The 22,431-nt window shown below is 38.6% G+C and overlaps 1 protein-coding gene across 1 annotated transcript in view; it reads right to left on the reverse strand.

Annotated features, from left to right (window-relative positions):
• timeless (timeless circadian clock) overlaps window positions 1-13,371 on the reverse strand; it is an 85,769-nt gene extending 72,398 nt beyond the window's left edge. Inside the window, exons 1-6 of the mRNA XM_051103967.1 lie at window positions 13,167-13,371; window positions 10,685-10,817; window positions 10,384-10,537; window positions 1,214-1,328; window positions 526-588; window positions 336-437 (exon numbers count right to left, since the gene is read on the reverse strand). Of these exons, the coding sequence (XP_050959924.1) occupies window positions 336-437; window positions 526-588; window positions 1,214-1,328; window positions 10,384-10,537; window positions 10,685-10,781 (531 nt within the window). The 5' untranslated portion in view covers window positions 10,782-10,817; window positions 13,167-13,371. The remainder of the gene's footprint in view (window positions 1-335; window positions 438-525; window positions 589-1,213; window positions 1,329-10,383; window positions 10,538-10,684; window positions 10,818-13,166) is intronic.
• Between the last annotated feature and the right edge of the window lie 9,060 nt (window positions 13,372-22,431).

Consider the following 22,431-nt stretch of genomic DNA (forward strand, 5'->3'; position numbering starts at 1 on the left):
ATTATACATTTAATTACTGAGTAATATTAATTAACTACATGTACTTACTATACGGTTACAGTTAGGATTAGGGTTTGGCATTGCATTTGATGAAATCTGTAGTATAATGTAAACGTAGAGTAACCTGTTATGTGTGTAAATATCAAGAACATTAAGATTTTCCATTTCATGACCCCTTGAAATTTGATAACTGTATTCCTATTAAACATCTAATGTTTTATCATTTAAAACTTTAGTTACTCATGTTTTTAATTTGACTAGCAGGCCAATGAACATCAAGGATATATGTGACATTAATACAGTACATTTCTGTGAAAAACTCTAAAAACTCTCACCTTTTCCTCATACGGGTCTGCAGGGACATGCAACACATTTCTAACAAGCAGCAAAATTCTTTCTATCAGTAAATTATCCTCCTCAGCTCTTTGCTCCCAGTCCTCAGAAGAAAAAAACATGAAGAATTATGAAAAAAATATTTCTAATCAATCATGCCGTCTCACATTTGAACACACATTTGATCCTCACCAGCTGCAGAAGGCTGTAGAGCGTTTCACTCAGCACAGTAAATATCTTCTCATCTGCAAATGCCTGAAAACACAAAAGACCATTTTAATAATATTTATCAATATTTAGGGTATGCATAAATAAGAGATTGCATTACTTTTTTTTTTTTTTTTTTTTTTGGGGGGGTATTTTATGACACTTGTGTGTTGTATTTTTTGTATATTTTGTGTTATGGTATTATTTTATTTTTATTTCATTTTTAACACCTCCACACACCACCTTCAGTGCTACCAAATCTGTTTCTGGCCCCACCATCTGTGGAACTTAATGGCGCTGGTGCCAGTGCTCTCAAATGTTAGTCTGGAGCCCTGCTAATAATTGTAGTTTATAATCCAGTGTAGACAGCTTTGACAAAGTGACTCTTGCATGTCCATTTGTGTGACAAGTAGCGCAAGTACATCATAAATAGACCAGGTCATCAACTTACTGTCTGGGATTTGTGGTGGCACATTGCATCTAGTGTAAATTTGTCACAATGTGGAATCATATCAGTATTTTATTTTTCAGTGTTGTGTTGCAGTAAAAATAGCAACAAGTACACCAGTAGTTCACAGAGTGCAGCCATTTCACATCATGGAAAAAAAGTCTGTAAACCACTGGTGTAGATGCTAATGTAGTTATCGTTCTTTGTGTGAACAAGCCTTTATACCTCTTTATAGGCCTGAAGGTATGACGTCACTTGGAGGAAGTGATGTCGGAAGGCCGGATCATCAGGAACTTTTCCAAAGCAGAGCAGTGCTGGCTGTGTCAGGTTCACCATTAGCCTAAAAATATATTTGACAGTCATATCTCTTATTTTACATGATTTGATCATTACAAAACTTAATGGGGAAGTGAAGCAGTTAGTCAAGTTACATTATTTAGTAAACCAATTTCTGCTTTAACAATTAAAAAAAAAAAAAAAAAAAACATGATTAATGTCTTTAAGAGCAAGGTAGACACCATCCTGCAATACCACAGAATGTGATGTCAGAAGGCTGGTTTGCTCCAATGGCCAGTGATGTAATATAAGCATTTCTTTACTTTTTTAACACAAGCTTATTTTAAAACGGAGAAAGACGAACTTGAAAGGACTGTTGAGCCCATAATAAGTCCAACTGCTTAGCAGTAAAACCATTACGAGTGGAAGTGGCATGAAGAACAGGATGGAAACAAAGTGTTTATGTGGATATACTCATCAAGACAGTTATTCTGACAAAATTTTGTGTGCATTTGCTCAAGAAGACACAAAAGAAAACTCAATTTGGTCCTCTCGCATTGTCCGAGCTGCAGCTTGTTTTGTGTGTCCGCAGAGAAACAATATGTGAATACCACATTAAAATCTTTCGCGTTATCTCATGCTTGAATGGCTTAAAACAATTTAATGTTTAAAAGCTTAAGACATGCGAGAATAGGATACACTTTCTTGAGGAAGCAGCGTTACCCCAATCGTTCAGATAGGTAATTAGTTTTAGCATCCTGTTAGCAACAGGTAAGCTAATTGTATTCACAGGTGAACATAAAACATGTTGCATACCATTACTGGTAAACACGCCAGTGTAATATCAGTGTTTCTGCAGGATTTTAACCTCAAATTTAAGACTTTAAGATTTTTAAAACCTGCACAAATAAAATTAATACCACATGAGCGGGGTAGGGCAACATCTATAGTAACATTAAACTGTAAAATGATTGTAAAAAAAAAAAAACATGATTTACAGTTCAGGTACAAGTTTTCACAAAACAAAAAGTTGTTTAAAATTAGAAATTTACAATTCAGCCTTTAAACCATTTCTTAAAGAAAATGGATGAGGCAAAAGTTTATTATATTATTATATTGATTTAAACAATTATTATTAATAAATTATTATATTAATTACAGGGCTCTCGACAATAAGGAGTGCCCTATGGCCCAGGGCCAGTGTGAAAGACGCTCAGGACAGATCGGGCGATCGGGCCACTGCTGCGCCGTCACTAAAGTTTATCATTTGCACATGTTTTTAAGCCTTGTTCACTTAAAATGTCAAGCGATCACAGAGAGACGCATCTCTGACAGACAAGTAGCCTACAAAAGTATTTCAAAATACCTGTCTTGAAGAGTAACTTTGTAGCTTTAACAATGATTAATCTATATTTAATTTATACAGTGAAGTACAGATACACTGATCGACCGGACATATTTCAACTATCTCTGTTCCGGGATTGCACACTGAATGCAATGGTTTTTCAAAATGTTGTGTGTGGAAATATTACGAACTCTTTAAGCATCCGTTAACAGAGACACTGAAGACAAATGCAAAGAGGTGAAATACTGTAGCTGTTAGCAGGCAAAGCAAGATCACGGTTCACAATGCGTAAAATATTGGAAATATTATCCTAAATACTGAAACAGGGGTTTATATGAATGTGTCTCTGACGGGAACTGACTGTTTCAAGAAAAGTTTACATGGCGTTTTCTTTTCATTTGCCCCTGTATAATACATTTAAACTAGCGCTCAAAAGCACAGCGCTGCTTTGTTCACAGCAGTAACCAAGGAAACATAATATCATTGTATTCCATAAGCGCCACCTGCTGCAAAGACTGAAATTTGCATTCTCAGTCCGTCTGCTGTTTTTCCCTAAAGTAGGGCTGCACGATAAATCGTATGTGATTGTGAGGCGCGCTTAGTCAATGAAGCCGGTTCTTTGATTAGTAGTAAAGCTAAATCACATTCATTCTCTACCAGCAGGTGGTGCTTTCGGAATGGCAGAAATATAAGTGTTTCCTCTGTAATGGCAATACACTAAACAGCGCAGAACCTGACTTTGAAACATGCAGTGGTTGTATTCAATGAAATCAGAGCCTTTTGAAGTTTTTCACATTAAGCCATATCACATTTTGTAAGATTTTTTTAATTTTTTTTTATTTGTTTCTTATTTATTTAGTTCCACAGTGTTTGCTGCTTTTTACTTTATTTAAACTTTGTGTATTTTATTTATTATTTATTTTATTTTACATCAGCGTGCATGCCGTGCATCCAAACTTTCTTATTCATTTTGTTAATAAACGTTCTATATTTATTTACTTGGTTTCACAGTGTTTGCTGATTTTCGTCTCGTCAGTTTTGTACACCTAGGCTATTTAAACTTTATGTAGCCCAAGTAATTTCTTATTTTATATTAGGCATATAAAATGGTGAATTTTAATTTGTTTTGTTAATAAAAGTTCTGTGAGTTTCACATTGTATTTTGTTGTTACTTAAATTGAAATTGGAACTAATTTGAAAGTGAAAGTAAAATGCGCAAATTGCTTTTACAAGCTAGGCCAAGGGTCTTCAACCAAGGGTCCACAACCCGCAGCGGCACTGCAGGGGGTCTGCCAATTAGTGTTGGATCACAAATGTTTTTTTTGTTACCAAAATTAAAACACGGGTAAAAAACATCAGAAAGTCAATTTTAAACATAAGCACCACGAAACAAAAGAGCAATCCCAGTTAATGCTTTAATATGTGACCCGTTTTCCAAAGCACAGCATTCCAGCTTTGTGAATATTCATATCAAATTATGATGACGTGAGTCCAAGCCAGTGAAATACAATTTTCAAACCCATGCTGATAAAAACAAAACAAACGCGCTAACTCACATTTGCAAAAAGCATGGATAAGATGCGCCTCCCAAGAGCACGCAATCTCTCTATAAACATAACATAATCAGTTATGTCTTACATAAACGCTGAGTTAATGGTTGGTCAAAAATCTGATGTTTAGCATTATTGTCACGAATCTGGTCGGTGTCCCGTTGTCCGCTCACCACCAGATGTCACTCTCACCTCACCTACACACTCTGACTGTTGCACCACACTCCGGACTGCATCTTCCATCCTCCACCGCACTGATTGCGTCAGCCCCCGTGACCAATCAGGCATTCTATAAAAGCCCCGGTCCTTCCCAGTGCACTTCACAGATTGTTGTATTGTTGTATTGTTAGCGTTTTCCTATTTTCTGGTTCCGAGTTCCTAGTCCCCAGTGTTTTGTCTTTCCCGCCTGGTTTTCTCATTCTGACTGTCTAGCCGCCTGCCTTTTGGACTATCGCGCTTGTTTACTGGATTACTCTCTTCGACTGCCTGTGATATACCTGTCTGCTCCCGTCTTGACCCTGCCTGTACGACCATGTCTTTGCTTGAAAATGTCAATAAAAGCTCGCATGTGGATCCGCTCGCCTCATGTCTCTCCTTCCCGGTAACAGAACAATCCGTCACACAAGGATCCAGCAGCTTCACTCCCGGACATTCGTTTGACATGGACACAGACAGAATTCTATGCAGAATCAAACAGAGATCACACACACTCGAGCAGTATACCCGTGAGTTTATTTCCATTTCAAATTATTCCACCCTCCCGGACTGTATATAATTATAGAAATTTTCTGTGATGGCGTAAATCAGCCTTTAAGGGCGAGGCTGAGACGCGAGGGTCCGCGTTCATCACTCGCGGAATTTATGAACTTTGCCCTATTGAGTGTGGGCTCGCCGTGTACTGTGGGGGTCGGCACACTCAGCTCCTGAGGTCACGTCTGTTCCCGAGTCAGCTCCAGAGCTCCCGCCTGATCACAAGCCTGCTCCAGAGCTCCCGTCTGATCACAAGCCTGCTCCAGAGCTCCCCTCACTTGGAGAAGCCATGCCAATGCCTCCTGAGGTGTCAGCCTTGGCTGTAGATCCTCCCACGGAGGCGGCATCCCTCTACAACCTCTCTGCTTCTCCCCTTATTCTGTCTGCCTCCTCTGTCTCTGCTGTTCCTAGGTCCCAGGCCATAACGCGTTTTCCTGCTCCAGAGCTCCCGCCTGGTCTCGAGTCAGCTCCAGAGGTCCCGTCTGGTCTCAAGTCTGCTCCAGAGGTCCCGTCTGGTCTCAAGTCTGCTCCAGAGGTCCCGTCCGGTCTCAAGTCTGCTCCAGAGGTCCCGTCCGGTCTCGAATCTGCTCCAGAGGCCCCGTCTGACCACGAGTCAGCTCCAGAGGCCTTCCCTGTCGGAGAAGCCGCGCCAATGCCTCCTGAGGTGTCAGCTTCGGCTGTGGATCCTCCTAGGGAGGCGGCGTTATCCTGTGGTCTCTCTGCTTCTCTCCCTGTTCTCTCTGCCTCCTCTGTCCCTGCTCTCCCCAGGTCCCAGTCCATGACGCGGGTTCCTGCTCAGCCCTGGAGGGCCCTGGCGCCTCCTGTTCCGCCCTGGAGGGCCTCGGCGCCTCCTGTTCGGCCCTGGAGGGCTCCTGCGCCTTCTGCTCCGCCTCCGCCTCCGCCCTGGAGGGCTCCTGCGCCTCCTGCTCTGCCTCCGGCTCCGCCCTGGAGGGCTCCTGCGCCTCCTGCTCTGCCTCCGGCTCCGCCCTGGAGGGCTCCTGCGCCTCCGGCTCCGCCCTGGAGGGCTCCTGCTCCTCCGGCTCCGCCCTGGAGGGCTCCTGCTCCGCCTCCGGCCCCGCCCTGGAGGGTACCTGCTCTGTCGGTCCTGCCTCAATCACTGGGCCTCCCACATGGACCTGGCCCTCCAGCCCTCGCCCTGTCTCGCTCCCACCCCACCGCTCCCATGGACTGTTGTTCCCTTCGAGCGTCTGGAAGCCGCTCCTTGGGGGGGGGGGGCTATGTCACGAATCTGGTCGGTGTCCTGTTGTCCGCTCACCACCAGATGTCACTCTCACCTCACCTACACACTCTGACTGTTGCACCACACTCCGGACTGCATCTCCCATCCTCCACCGCACTGATTGCGTCAGCCCCCGTGACCAATCAGGCGTCCTATAAAAGCCCCGGTCCTTCCCAGTGCACTTCACGGATTGTTGTATTGTTGTATTGTTAGCGTTTTCCTAGTTTCTGGTTCCGAGTTCCTAGTCCCCAGTGTTTTGTCTTTCCCGCCTGGTTTTCTCATTCTGACTGTCTAGCCGCCTGCCTTTTGGACTATCGCGCTTGTTTACTGGATTACTCTCTTCGACTGCCTGTGATATACCTGTCTGCTCCCGTCTTGACCCTGCCTGTACGACCATGTCTTTGCTTGGAAATGTCAATAAAAGCTTGCATGTGGATCCGCTCGCCTCACGTCTCTCCTTCCCGGTAACAATTATATTGGATTCATGCATTACAGTAGGCTTTAATATAGATCTGTCTCAATGTTAATCAAACATTAAAAGAAAAGACGGAATCACTCGCTGCTCTTGATTAAACTACTGCATCCTTGCTCATATTTTTGGTAACAAAGATAAAATAAAAATTGCCATATTGTGACTAAAAATATAGTAATTATTATAAAGAAAAGAACTGGAGAAAAATAAGCAACGTTGCTTGTTGATTTTGCTTTGGAATCTTCCTAAAACTTCAACCTGATTTTTCTCAAAAATAGATTTAACAAACACTCAAAAATGCCAGTTTTTGATGAGTTTCTGTTCGGTTATGACTTATGCTCGCTCTCATGAAACCCTCTCTTGAAACCCTCTCTTGATAACAAAGAACGACACAACGCAAGTAAGAGATGCATTGTGCACTGTAGACAACTTTACTGATTTTAATGGAATGTTCTGTGATCGCGAACTGAGATGAGTGATTGTAAAGTGATCGGCCTTTCGCACTTTGAGGCTATATGGCTATAAACTGTTGAATAAAAGTATTGCTTTTCATGCTGCTAAGAGGACCGGCAGCCAATTACACGTTGCAGAGTTTTGGAAGTAGGGCTGGGTGATAATTTGATGATAATAATTATCGCGATATAATTTTCCTCGATAAAACGATATGAAGAGTTCGATAAATATTCGATATAATTTTTACGTACCAAAGAGGAAAAAGCGTGACTCATTTAAAATCACGCCACACGGACCGTTTATCCACTTGGACCAAAGTTCAAATTGCCGGGCTGCACAAGCTCACTAGAGAAGATGCATTAATTATCTCGGCGCAGACGCATAATTTCATGGATTTACTGTAGTAACACTCACTGCACCATGGTATTGTGGCAGCAATGTGGGATATTCACATTGAATTTTAAAACAGGAGTAATGGTATATAATTATAGTATGTATGTATTTGTGATTAAGCTATAGCATGTGTGCATTTATACTGCATGTTTTTTGACTACCGTGTTTCATACAAATAGGCTACCTATAAAACTATGTAGTTATATTTTTACCATGGTATTGAGGTACCATTATGTGTGGTTTTAACGGTGTTTATCAATATAACTCATTAGAACATGCAATTCATTTTCCATTTAGATACTCATTTTGTTAAGGGTCTGGTTTCTACAACTTTCACTCTGGAGCAAAAATCTGACTTTAAACTTGAAAGAAATAAAGATTTGACATTTATTATGACAGTTATCGATATTGACTGATATGAAGAGAAAAAAAAAAATATTGTGATAATTTTTTTGCCCATATCGACCAGCCCTATTTGGAAGTAACATCTAAACGCATGATTCACTTTGAAGCTGCAACAGACAGTGATAATAGCACAGGACAAAAATACGGCATGTCAAAATAGACACTAAATGCAGGCTAATAAGATTACTAGAAAAAAAATATTCATATCAACGTATTTTTTTTTATTCTATTCAAATTATTTGTAAAAGTAAATATTTTGTAAAAAAAAAAATAGTAAATAATCTTAAATGTCTCACTTTACATTGCTATTCTTGTTATGGAGCCGTTGCTCCAACCCACAGTAAAAAATTAAAAGTTAAGATTTAGTAAGCTTGAAGCTGAAGTTTAAGTAAATTTTTTTTTTCCATCTGACAGTAGGCCTAAAATAAAAATGTGAATTTTTAATAAACTTATAGCTGAAGTTCAGGTAAATGTATATGCTCATCTGACTAGTAAACTTAAAATGTATAACTCTGCAAATCCATTAAAATAATATACAACAACTACAATCAACTAATGAATTGTGATTTTTCTCTCAACACGATGTTTTTATGATGCATAAATCTCAATTTTAACAATAACATGTAATATACAGGCAGTGATACATGTGCAACAAAAAAAAAAAAAATTCACACAGAGACATGAGAGATATATCTATAGAAAGCCTTACATGTCTACTTTTAAATGAAGCAAGTCTTATCAAAAACAAATATCATGTGTTAAAGTAATCTGTATGAAACCAAAGCCATGTCCAGTCTTTCTCGTCAGACCTAATTATTTTTAATTTGATCACACGCGCAAGCTACTTTCGCTTTGATATTATAATCATCCACATGGAGGTGCACACGGCGTACTGCCCACATCAGCGTAAACAAAGCAGCAAGACTTGTCTTCATTGTTCATCTCGGCTACTTATACTATGAAATCAGTATAAAAAAAAAAAAAAATTGTACTACATAGGTGGCACAGAAGAAAACAAAAGTGGCTTGTAGGTGTATTTTCAGATGGTTTAATGACACTCAGCGGTCGCATGAGTGCAATGAAATTCATAACTTTCAATTTCAATTTTCAAATTTTAAATGATTTCAATTAAATAATTTAAATAACAGAAAAGACACTTTAAAATGATTTTATCACTGAATTGTTCATTGGCTGATTCACTCAGGAACGAAGCAAGTGACTGTCTTTATGAAAGGGTAACTGAATCAGATTTGTTTAAAAACGCCCATTCATGCATAAATGAAAAAACGCTGTGTTTGAGTGCAAAAACTCCATCTTATTTTCTACAACTTCAGAATCATCCGACATCGTTGTACCTTTTTGTTTGTAAACAGCGTTTGACTTTCTTACACTTTCTTAGTCTTTGCATGATCGCTTTGTAAACACTGGGTTTCTAGTTCCGCCTACATTTGGTGTGACCTTTCGACATGATTCAATAGTATGTGAACGTGCATCCCAGAACCTGTGCTACACGAGCTTTTGTGCTTAAAAAGTATATTTTTATTTTATTTTGCAAAAAAAAAAAAAAAAAAAAAAAAAGACAGATCGTTTCGCTAGATAAGACCCTTCTTGCATTTAAACTACATTTTGGAAGTTCAAAATCGGGGCGCCAATCAAGTCCATTATATGAAGAAAAATCCTGAAATGTTTTCCTCAAAAACCATAATTTCTTTGCGACTGAAGACAGAAAGACATGAACATCTTGGATGACAAGGGGGTGAGTAAATTATTTGTGAATTGTTGTTCTGGAAGTGGACTTCTCCTTAACTTCTTATTTAGTGAACTGTTGTATTAAATCAATATCATTTGCAAACTCCCTTAATCAATAAATTTGTCTCTCTCCTTCGGTCATCGCGATCTTCCGTTATAATCAATGCAGCTCCTCCACAGATTACTGGCTATACGCACAAGGAGGAGCATTTTTACTGTATGATTAATATACACAGCACGACACTGCTACTTTCAAGAAGCGTGGGAACCCTGATCTGAAAGCATGCACATAATAGAGATTTACTACTGATTACACAACCGGCTTTACTGACAAGATGCGAATGTATATCGCATGTGATTTATGTGCAGCCCTAGTTTGCTAAACAGCATAAATTTGACTCTCTGCTTCACTTCCATTTTAATCATTTTAATTTGTCATTAGAATTGCAGCAATATTATAGATTTTATAAAGAAATATTGGTAACACTTCAGCATAGGGACCAATTCTTGCTATTAACTATTTGCTTGATAGCATGCCTGTTATTAACACATTGGCTGTTAATTAGTACTTATAAAGCACATATTCTACATGACCATATTTTACACGTCTGATCCTACCCAATACCTAAACTTAACAACTACCTTACTAACTATTAATAAGCAGCAAATTATATGTTTATTGAGGTTGTACAAAAGTTGTACTTGGACTTTAAAATAAAGTGTGACCGAAATATCTCATAAAAAAATAAAGAGCTCAAACACCTGATACAGGCATCAAAGAGCAGTTTGTCCTGCGTGTGCTGGGTGATGATCGGTAAGAGGTCATTCTGAAGGATCTGTCCAGCTCCCAGCTGCTGCCTGATGTCCCTTGTGTCATCCTCATGTCTCAAGTAACGAATCAGATCCTTCACACTCTCTATAGTAAATAAATCACAACCATGAGTGTGTCATAAGATGCAATTATCTTATTCAAAATGAGCTTAACGTAGAAGACAAACCACATAAAGCATTTTCTGAAATTCCTGCTGTAAAAGCAGGTTTAGCTTAAAGGTCTAAGCATTACCAAGGCAGTCTGATTCTTTGTGGTAAACATCTCCTTCCAGATAACCCAGAGCACTGCATGTGGCCAATAACTCACAGTTCATCATGAACAAGTCCATACAGCAGTCCTCTCTGAGAAAATAATTGGTCCAAATCTGTAAAAATAAAAATGATAAAGATAAAAAAAATATATGTTTTAATATGTCATGACAGAAAAGATACAGTACAGTGGAAATTAGATCTGAAATGATTTCTCATTTGACAGTTGTAACACAATTCTAGAAAATCTGTCATTGTACGTTTTTCTCAAAGAGAAATTAAGGTTTTTGAGGAAAATATTCCAGGATTTTTCTCCACATAGCGGACTTCAGTGGGGATCAGAGGGTTGAAGGTTAATCCAGCTTCAAAGGGCTCTACACGATCCCAGCCGAGGGAATAAGGGTCTTGTCTAGTGAAACAATCGGTCGTTTTCTAAAGATTAAAAAAAAAAAAAGGCTATACATTTAATCATATATGCTTGTCTTGCGCTAGCTTTGCGATGCATGTCTATGACTTAACATTACGTAATCATGTTTGAAAGGTCACAATTGCTTAGGTCTTCATCTCTGTACTTCGGTTCAAAAACACAAACTTACCTCATTTTCTCCTCCAACTTCAAAATCATCCAACATCGTTGTTTAACCTTTTTTTGTAAAGGGTGTACAGCATTTGACTTTCTTTGCTCATCCGGTTTGTAAACACTAAGTTGGAACTTGCGCCTATGTTAGCCTTAATATTTCCAACATGACTGTGTAATGCATAAAGTCGTGGACGCAGAGCTAGTGCAAAACAATCATTTGTGGTTAAAAAGTATATACATTTGGTTTTTTTTTTTAGAAAATGACCTATCGTTTTGCTAGATAAGACCCTTATTCCTCGGCTGGGATCATGCAGAGTTCTTTGAAGCTGTACTGAAACTGCAATTCGGATACCCATTGGAGTACCCACCTACTATATGGAGAAAATCCTGGAATGTTTCTCTCAAAAACCTTAATTTAATTTCGACTGAAGCAAGAAAGACATAAACATCTTGGATGACATAGGCATGTGTAAATTATAAAGAAAGTTTACAATTTTCTGGAGTGAACTAATTCTTTAAGGGAAATAACCCTATTGAGACCAGCCATACTTTTTTAACCCCATATGCTTTAATTACACTTTCATTAATCAGACTAAAAAGTACAGTTTTACAGTTTACCACTTTATTAATCCCATAGGGGCAATTACAACATATGGGGCAAAAACATGAAATCTTGTTTTGGCACAAATAAGTGAGGATTTTTAGAAATTATTAGAAAACCACAAAATCCTTTATCATTTGACAAGAAATAAAACAGCTGGTTTTTAATTGTTATGGTTGCTTTGGACTAAAAATCAAAATACTATTTACATAAAATGTAATGACATAATATTAAGAGTTTAATAAATCAAATATAACCATACTAAATCTGTCAAAGATATGATTGTGATGTCAGACACCATGACTGGTGAAAACATATCTAGCAGAACATTTTCTGCCTAGCTATACAACACTAAGAACTACGTTAATCTGTTTTTGTTGTTGTTATTGTTGTTTTAAGATTAGGGGAAATTATTAGGAACAGCTAAGCAGGATAATGGTACAATGAAACAGTAAATGATCAACCCTCTTGTTTTTGAAACTAATTCATTTAAGAATTAATAAAATAAAAAAAAAAAATCAAAGATTATATTGTTTTCAATTGAAAAGCATTTAATTCAAATTGATTTAAGATTAGTAATAAACTCTGATGAAATCTATTTAAAATTAAGCAAAGAGCACAAAATTTGTACATTTATGCTAAAGCGTGCCAATTTAATTTACTTTAGTGGCACTCTGCCTGTAAGTGACCCAATAAGTATGTAAGTCTGTATGCAACACATGCAGTGCTGAAATCACTACTTATGTAATTGTACACATCACAGTGTGTTGACCCATTTTCTTAAGGTGGAGTTAGAGAGAGCTTTTAACAGTTAACAGAATACTAGAGCAGTGGTTCGTGACTACGATCATGCATATAACGTCAGACAATTAAAACACATTCAAAACTGCCTAAATGTCACTGAATTAGTTGACAAAACGAAATTAATTGGCATAAAACAAAGTAACTTTTCTGACAATTTAACTAACTTAACTGTCGAAATATTTTTCGGTACCACTGAATCGCTTTATCCCATTTAAACAAGCATATTTGCATCTACTGCCATAAAAAAACTTACTGAAATACAAAAACAGGCCTTAGAAGTTATATTAGTAGAGACATTTGAGGGTAAATTGTGCACATTACTTTAGCTTTTTAATTTCATATGCGTTCCAGAATGTGTGCAATATATGCGCAGTACTGCAGTATTAACAGCACAACTGATTTATAAAAGCACGCTAAAACATATTTTATTACCGTTTTAAGTTAAAATATAATTTGTAATTAAATGACAATCATACATACCAGACCATGTCAGATCTTCCTGCGATCACCAATCTTTAATTCTGTCACACTAAAGAGCATTGGTAATATATCCGCTCGCAGATAATCATTTATCAACATAAATAACTTCAAATCAACTGAATTCAAAGTTCTCTTTATTATTCAATGCAACGAAACATCCAGCGCGCATTGTGGAAGGCGCGCTCATCAGAACGGAAATGACGCCAGACCCTGCCTGGCACCCCACGTACTTAAAGGAGCCACGTCTTTATATAACTGCATTAGTTATGCGCATCAAGGACAGGGAAATTCTGTGTCACTACCTATCCAGCTCTTCACAGAGCTCACATTTCTCCTTCCCACTCTGCCCCAAAGGTGAGACAGAAATAAGGCAGTATAAATATCTTGAAGATACATCCGAAAACATCTGAAAGATAAACAAATTTCTAAGTGTTTATATAAAGCAAAAACTGTTTAATTGCTGGTCTAAGAGGTATCTTTGAAATTAAAATGCACAAATTACCGTACGGTCTACTTTAGCCAATAATGTAAAGATTTTTCCTCACTAAAGCAGTGTGAAGGTACTGGAGGGTTACTGATTTCACAACTTCAACAAATATTTAATAGTTCTATCACAGTCAAAATGATTTTCATCTGATTCACAGTGCACCATGTGTTCAAAATTTACAGTTTTTTTGGTCTGTAACCATATAGTCCCTTGTCTACTAAATGTACTGTTTTAGGTTAAAAAAGTAAAGGTATACATGTTTGTGACTAAAAGAATGTTTGAACATCAACTGAGCAAACAATTAAGGAACGGCACTGAATAATCATAACAAACTTTATCAGACTCTAGAAGTTAAAACAAGAATACTGTAAAAATTGTAAACTTTTTGTAGTGTATAGACCATCAATGATACCTTAGGAAATAAAACATGACACAGTCTATACATTTTTTACATGTTAACAGTTATTCTAAGCTTAACTTAGTTCTACACTGAAACAACCTTTTTAAACATTTTTTGTGATCTGGGGAGCATGCACTAATATTTTTTAAAGACGCTTTAAAATGAAAAGGTATAATATTCTTATTAACACTAACACTTAAGAGTCGGCTCAGGATGTGAAGGATTTAAGGAAGGCAACGTTTATGCGCATGCTCCAAGTCTTCTTCTCCATTTTTAGTGTATTTCTGTGGCAGAATGACAGCACCACACACTGGTCTGACATGTACACCACATCGTTTTTTTCTTTTGTTTGTTCTTTTAAAGTTTCTAGTCTGGATGTCCTCTGCAACGTTGGAGATGGAAACAACATATAGAGAAAATAAATGAAAAAACCAAGGAAGTTAACAATCTTTTGAGATGTTTAGCTGGAAAAGACTGGGGTGCAACTAGAACATTTATCTATAATAAAAAGAACAACAGATAGCTTATCAGTATATACAGTTGAACTTGTGGGAGTACTAATAGCTTTAAACTGGATATAGGAAAATAATGTGAATAATGCAATAATTGCAACAGACAGCTGGTCAGCTCTCTTTAGCATTAAAACTGTGAAATCATGCAGATTAGATATCATTAATGAAATTCATCAAGTCATATTCTGTTTGCATGAGAAGGATTTCAGTGTTGGCTTTGTTTGGGTTTCTGCTCATGTAGGAGTTGAGGAAAATGAAGCCATGGATAAGCTGGCTAAATTGTCATTGAAACAACAAACTGTGGATTTAAATGTCCCATTAAGTAGAGATGAGGCAAAAAGTAATATAAAATCTTGAATGATGGGAAAACGGCAGCAATACTGGGATCTAAATGATACGGGTCGATGGGTCGAATCTTTATAATATTCAGGAAAAAGTCAGTGTAGACAGAATGAAGGGCAGAAACCGAAAAGAAGGGGTTCTTGTCACTCGGCTTAGAATAGGACATACTGAATCAGACACTACGCAAAATAGGCAAACATCCAACAGGTTTGTGTGAAAATTGTGAGGTAACAGAATCAGTATCGCATGTGTTATTGGAATGTAGGAAATATGAGAAGGAAAGAAGTGAAATGTTTCAAGTGCTAAATAATGACATTGCAAATGTTAAAAGGAAGATTATGGGGTTAGATCTCTGCCACAATTCTGAGTGCAAAAAATTATAATTTGAGCTCGTAAAAGTGCATTTTGCATATGCGCGAACTGAGTTTTGTGGAGAAAATGTTATTTTGAGTGTGCGAAAAATCAATTGTGCAAGTTTTTGGATGTGTGCAGACCTTCTCTTTTGCATGAGCAGTGTTTCACTAGCTTGCTCCCGATGCCCGCCATCTGTGCTCTCTAAATGCCGACGGCTTGCTTGCTCAACACAACTATATAATTCCAACCAATCAAAGATGAGGCTGCTAAATTCTAATTGGCTGCCTTGACAACCAATCACAACGTTCCCCGCACTACCAATGACAGCAGAAGAGAAAAAATACAGTGAGTGCATAATTATTATGCAAGTTGATATTCTGATCATATTTTTTTCCAAGCACAGTACTATTAATATTGTATTTAATCATTTCTAAGTGATATATAATTGTTCATGAAGACTGGAAGTGAAAAACAGCTTATATTCAGGTATGCATAATTACTAAGCAGGTAATGCATAATTCTTTTACAGATAAAATGAGCCAAAAAAGAGATTTAACTCAGACTGAAAGTCAAAAATTATTAAATGAGAAATATTAGAAACTAATGCAATACTAGAAATTGCAAAGTTAATGCATGACCATTGGACAACAAAATGCTCAGTGGGTCAGCAGGGTCAGTCAAAAACATGTGGAGAAGAAAATATGCATGTTAACTGCAAAAGAATTAGAATTAAGTTGAATTATTGAGATTTTATTAACGTCCAGCCTTCGTAAACAACTATATATCACTTATAAATGATTAAATACAAGATTAATAGTAGTTTTGTCATTTGAAATTGCTAAAATGTGCTTGGAAAAAAATATGACCAGAATATGAACTTGCATAATAATTATGCACACACTGTATTTTTCCTCTTCTGCTGTCATTGGTGATGCAGGGAATGTTGTGAAATTAGCAGCCTCATCTCTGATTGACTGGAATTATGGCATATTCTAACACTGGGTTATGTTGAGGATCTCTCGGCATTTAGAGAGCACTGAGGGCGGGCATCAGAGGAGCAAGCTAGTGAAACGTTGCATGTGCAAAAAAGAAGGTCTGCACACACCCAAAAAATTATTTGCAATTAAGTGCAAAATTGTTTTTCGTGTGCTCAAAATACTTTCTACTTTGCGGACATTTTCTCCACAAAACTACAAAATGCACTTTTATGCGCTCAAAATATGATCTTTTGTGCTTAGAATTATGGCAGAGATCTAACCCCATAAAACTCGGAATATTGTTAAACATTTCATGATTTATCTTAAAAACACAGGAAAGAGTATAATTTATTTTCTAAGTTCCCTTGTTTTGTCATATACTGCTCCACACTCCAGTCTGGTAGGTGGTGGTAATGCACCTTTAAAGTTAGTTGTCAACCACCAATCAAATCAAAAGAAGAAGAAGAAGAAAGTCGGAGGAGTATTTTGGAGCCTCTTCTTATGAATGCCATAGTATCGATGATAACATCTACTGGTAAGATAATAATGTCAGTTAGCAGAAGTTAACTTATTTGAACAGAGAAGTATAATATCTTTTCTACACTGCCTCTTTATCAGAAGTAAAGGTAATTCTCTTAAAATGCTATTTATGTTAGAAACATCAGTGTATGTAACTTTAGAGACAGTTCCTAAATTCAGTGACAGACGTAACATAAAACAGTGCGCTAACATGACCAATCGCATTCCTGGAAGGGAGAGGCACCAGATTCCAATCTCCTTCTCATTAGAAAGGGATAAATGTACCCTTCCAAAAGACACTCCTTGAGTCTCCGGCATGTCCGGGGGATCTGCATGTCCAGCAGATACACTCGTTTTGAGTCTGAGCCCCGCAAGCTTGAGACAACAGCAGATCAACAACGTTCTGAGTCTTTCGTCCAGAGAGACTGTAACAGACTACCTGTGTTCTGAGTTCCAATCCTGTGAGGGAAAGGACACTAACAGATACAACGTCCTGAGTTTCTGGCCTGATGAGGAAAGAGACCTAGAGACAGCTAAGGTTCCACTCAGCTCTTGAGTAAACCTTCTCTAGTGCATTCGGCTGGACTTCAGTTGCAAAGGACCCAGCAGTGACGGAAACCGTCTGACTCTTGCTGCTCCACATAAGTCGTGAGGGCCCGGACCAGGCAAGGTAAGTAATGGTGCGTTCATGCCATATTATTGTTTTTGCCTGCCCTGACCCTTGCCTCTTTTATGGATTACTTTTTTGCCTTGTCTCTGCTATTGTTGTTTGCTGGTGTTTCATGAGCTTATAGAGAGAAACCACTGAGTAATAAAATATTTAAATAATGGAGTCTTGATAAAGATTGCTGCAAGTTTCTTCCACCACATTCTCAGTTTTGACACTTTTTTTCTCAAATATTATTTGTCTCATTTGTATCTACTTTTCCTAAGGAATTTTAGGAGAAGGATCTGTAATGTGTTTGATACTAAAATGGGAGATATATGAGAATCTCATCTAAGTGTCCTGAGCTAAGGAGCTCCTGGGTCATGTCTTTCATGATTTCGCATCCTAAGTCCAATTCTGTGCCGGATGAGCTACCGAGCAAGCTCGTTATGTCTGGTGTTGTGTCCATTTTCGACCCCCTTCCAAATTATAAGCCCCTCTCTTTGAAATCACTACATGATTGCCTAATCCCAACCCCATGACACCTGTAACGAGACTCGTCGGAAGCGTGAATAGATCCAAGTGCGAGCTTTATTGTACAGATCGTAGTCAAGACAGGCAAGGTCTATCTTCAACAAAAAGTAACATCCAGGGCAAGACAAAAGCGTAATCCAATAAAACATGCAAAAGGTCAAAATCCAAGAGAGCAGTCCAAAAGAAACAAATAAACAAGGCAATGGAACAAGGCAAAACTATGGCAATGAAACAGGGCTAAAACTATGACTATGAAATAAAACAAGAACCATGGAAATAACAAAACAAGGCAATGAAAACAGGGAAAACGCTTGGTAGAGTCCGCACAGGCAAAACAATACTTCGCAACCTCCTGTTTGGCATGGCCCTCCTTATACGGCTGCCAAACAGGAAGTAACCATAGAAGCAGCAGAGGGAGCGGTAACAGTCAGTCCATGGGTAAGGGCTCCCTCTGCTGGCGTGGCATTACAGAATCTCCCCCTCTAGGAGTGACTCCTGGCGCTCAGGAAACAACATTCCAGGAGGGTGGGGGAACAGAGGGTGGGAAGGAGGACCAGGTCCATGCAGAGCAGGTGGACCTGGATCGTGGAGCATTGACAGACTGTGAAGCACTGGAGGGTGTGGAGGTTGTGGGCATGTGGCTTGGGAGCGTGGGCTCTACGTGGCTTGGGAGTTTGGGCTCTGCGTGGCTTAGGAGATGAGATGAGACCTCAGAGGCTTTGGAAGGACGGCTAAGATATGACGAGGCTCTGGGATGTCAGCTGATACGTGACGAGGCTCTAGAGAATCAGCTGAGACGTGACGTGGCTTCGGAAGGTCAGACAGGACCTGGTGAGGTTCTGGCATGACGACCGTGGCTTGGCAAGGCTCTATGAAAGCAGCCATGTCATGAAGAGGCTCTGTTAGGAGTGCAGCTGTTTCTTGACTTGATTCAGGAAGGTCTGTCGTGACTTGACTTGACTTGACTCAGGGAGGTCTGCCGTGACTTGACTTGACTCGACTCAGGGAGGTCTGCCGTGACTTGACTCAGGGAGGTCTGCCGTGACCTGACTTGACTCAGAAAAATCAGCAATGACTTCACTTGCCTCGTGAAGAACAGCTGTGACTTAACTTGGCTCAGGAAGATCAGCTGTGGCTTGACCTGACTCAGGAACAACAGCAGTAACTTGACTTGGCTCATGAAGATCTGCTGTAACTAGGCTTGGCTTATGAAGATCAGCTGTGGCTTGGCTTAACATAGACAACCCAGCTGTAACTTGACTTGACTCAGGAACAACAGCTGTAACATGGCTTGACTCAGGAACAACAGCTGTAACTTGACTTGACTCAGGAGCAACAGCTGTAACGTGACTTGACACAGGAACAACAGCTGTAACTTGGCTTGACTCAGGAACAACAGCTGTAACTTGACGTGGCTCAGGAAACACAGCTGTAACTTGACTTGGCACTGAAAGTGCAGCCTTGACTTGACTTGACATCAGAGGATCAGCCATTACTTGATTTGCTTTGAGTGTGGCAAACATGATGGGATGAGATTCGGATGAGATGATTTTGGAATGATGAGGCTCAGGCGTGGCAGCCACCTTGGCCGGGGACTCAAATGGGACGGCCATCTTGTGAACTGTCTTGGGGATGGCTGCTATCTTGTGATGACGTGAGCAGGCCCTGGAGCGGACGAGACAGGTGCAGGCTGTGGCTTGGCAGACGTGACGTGAACAGGTTGTGGCTTACCAGACGTGACGTGAGCAGGCTGTGGCTTGGTAGTTACAACGTGAGCAGGCTTTGGCTTGGCAGGCATGGTGTGAGAGGGCTCTGATGCAACTTGAATAATCCCTGACATGACATAAGCAGGCTTTGGTGTGGTGGGGAATGTGGGATTGCATGGTTGTTCATTTGCAACCCCCACAGTAAAAGGTGAACCCGCCAGCAACAAAGCAAAGTCGATGTATTGCTCTAGAGTCCAGTGTATTTTCCCTCCAGGTAACTGGGAACGTACGAGTTCATTTAATCCATGGCGAAATATGTCCTTAAGGGCCACATCATTAAAAGCCACAAGGTGATACAGTCCACAAAAGTCCACAACATAGTCTTCAATACAACGGTTACCTTGGCAGAGGCGGAAGAGGTGGATCCATGGTGATCTGTGTCCCAAAAGCTGCTGGATCTGTGGGAGGCGAAGTATTCTGTAACGAGACTCATCGGAAGCGTGAATAGATCCAAGTGCGAGCTTTATTGTACAGATTGTAGTCAAGACAGGCAAGGTCAGTCTCCAACAAACAGTAACATCCAATAAAACATGCAAAAGGTCAAAATCCAAGAGAGATCCAAAAGAAACAAATAAACAAGGCAATGGAACAAGGCAAAACTATGGCAATGAAACAGGGCTAAAACTATGACTATGAAATAAAACAAGAACCATGGAAATAACAAAACAAGGTAATGAAAACCAGGAAAACGCTTGGTAGAGTCCGCACAGGCAAAACAATACTTCGCAACCTTCTGTTTGGCATGGGCCTCCTTATATGGCTGCCAAACAGGAAGTAACCATAGAAGCAGCAGAGGGAGCGGTAACAGTCAGTCCATGGGTAAGGGCTCCCTCTGCTGGCGTGGCATTACAACGCCTAACCTTAAACCTACCAATACTAGGGGGTAGTAAACTGGCGAGGGTCAACACTGGAAAGCGAAACATATGGAGCTGTAATCATAACTGTTTATAAAAATGAAAAGTGCTCGTTGTTTTACCACATCTAGTGTTCTTTTCTGTTGGAAACTGCAGTGATATGTACTTATTGGTATGTATTTCACATCTTGTGAAAAATTTCCCGCAGATACATTAACGTCATGAGATCAGGTAGTTTTTCCCTTTCACGTAACACTTTTTAATAACATTCAGTTGTAAGTAATTTATAAGTGATTTAGTTAATGATGAAATAATCATTTACAAAACATTCATAAAAGATTAATAAATGATATGCTAACAATTTGTGTATGTTTTATTTATAAGTCACTTACAAGTAATTTGTTAATGATGAACTAATCATTTACAAAACATGGCTATGCATTTACAAATGATCACTAAGTGATATGTTATTTTTATTGTAGATTAAGTTATAAATCATTTACAAGTGATTAGATAATGATGAACTAATCAATTACAAAACATGACTATACTTCATAAATGATTATTAAGAAATATGTTAATGATTTACAAATCTGCTGTAAGTTATCTTAAAAAAAAAAAATAGCATAACATGAAATCAAACGGATCCTTAGTAAATGGATAAGTTACTAGTTAATATTAACTAGTTAAGTTACTAGTTATAAATTAATATTACTGATTAATATAGTTACTATTAATCACTTATAAATCATGTCAACATTGTACTGTTATCTCAATAAACATTTGTTAATGATGAACAAATTATGATCAAACCATTAGTAAATTATCAGTATATAATTTATGTTTCATTAAAGTTGTAAGGTGCTCTGTCAAAAAGCACAAAATGCAATTATGCTAAAACTATTTTTTTAAAGCATAATAAATTGTTTGCTATCAAGTGAATAGACGTGTAAATGACTTATAGTGAGGGGTTTCCAGTGGGTTGTGTTAAATCCTTTCTCTCATCAGTACAGACTTGTGTTCTGTGTGGAATGTGTGGGATCTAGTGATAACGTGAACCAGTTTTACCCTCCACTGAAGATCACATCAGGTGCACAGCGTTAAAATACTCCATGTGTGTCAGAGAAGACATCTGTCTATACCATTACCAGTCAGCCCTTTCATTGCAGTCCACACTACAAAGTATTCAAAACCTGTTAAAGATGATGTGTAAACGCATGAGCAAATCATTTACAAAGCTTTCTGCATCCCCTAATCTAAAGTGTAAACAATTCAACACTTGTAAATGTGTTACACATCATTTGTAGATCTTTCTTACCTGTTACAAATAATCTGTATGTGTATAAAAGGCATTTATAACACTTTCTGCATCCCGTAATACAAAGTGTAAACTACTCATCAATTGTAAATGTTTTACAAACCTACTGGTTACAGGTTGTGTGTGTATGCACCCTGGGGGGGAAATCTACAAATGATGAGTAAACCATTTACAACGTATGAGTAGTTTACAGTTTAGATTAAGGGATGCAGAAAGTGTTGTAAATACCTTGTATACACCTACAGATAACAGGTAAGAAAAATCTACAAATGATGTGTAACCACTGATCTATAATAGAGAACTGGATTGCTCATGACGTCATAGAAGTGAAGCCACTGCGCCGCCATATTGCTATTCCCTAGTACTCGCAAACATTCTATTGAATGAATAGGAAATTAGACGATTTTAATGAGAAAACATCACCTAACAAGTGAGCGTTTTCATATCTGACGTCTCACTGTACATTTTCACAACGCAAACGTCCTAAGCATGTAAACGTTTATTTGTTTAATGTCCGGAATTCCCTCTGCTTATTAAAAAGTTACCTTCATATAAA

Source organism: Labeo rohita, unplaced genomic scaffold (assembly GCF_022985175.1).
Source record: "Labeo rohita strain BAU-BD-2019 unplaced genomic scaffold, IGBB_LRoh.1.0 scaffold_61, whole genome shotgun sequence".
NCBI classification, from domain to species: Eukaryota; Metazoa; Chordata; class Actinopteri; order Cypriniformes; family Cyprinidae; genus Labeo; species Labeo rohita.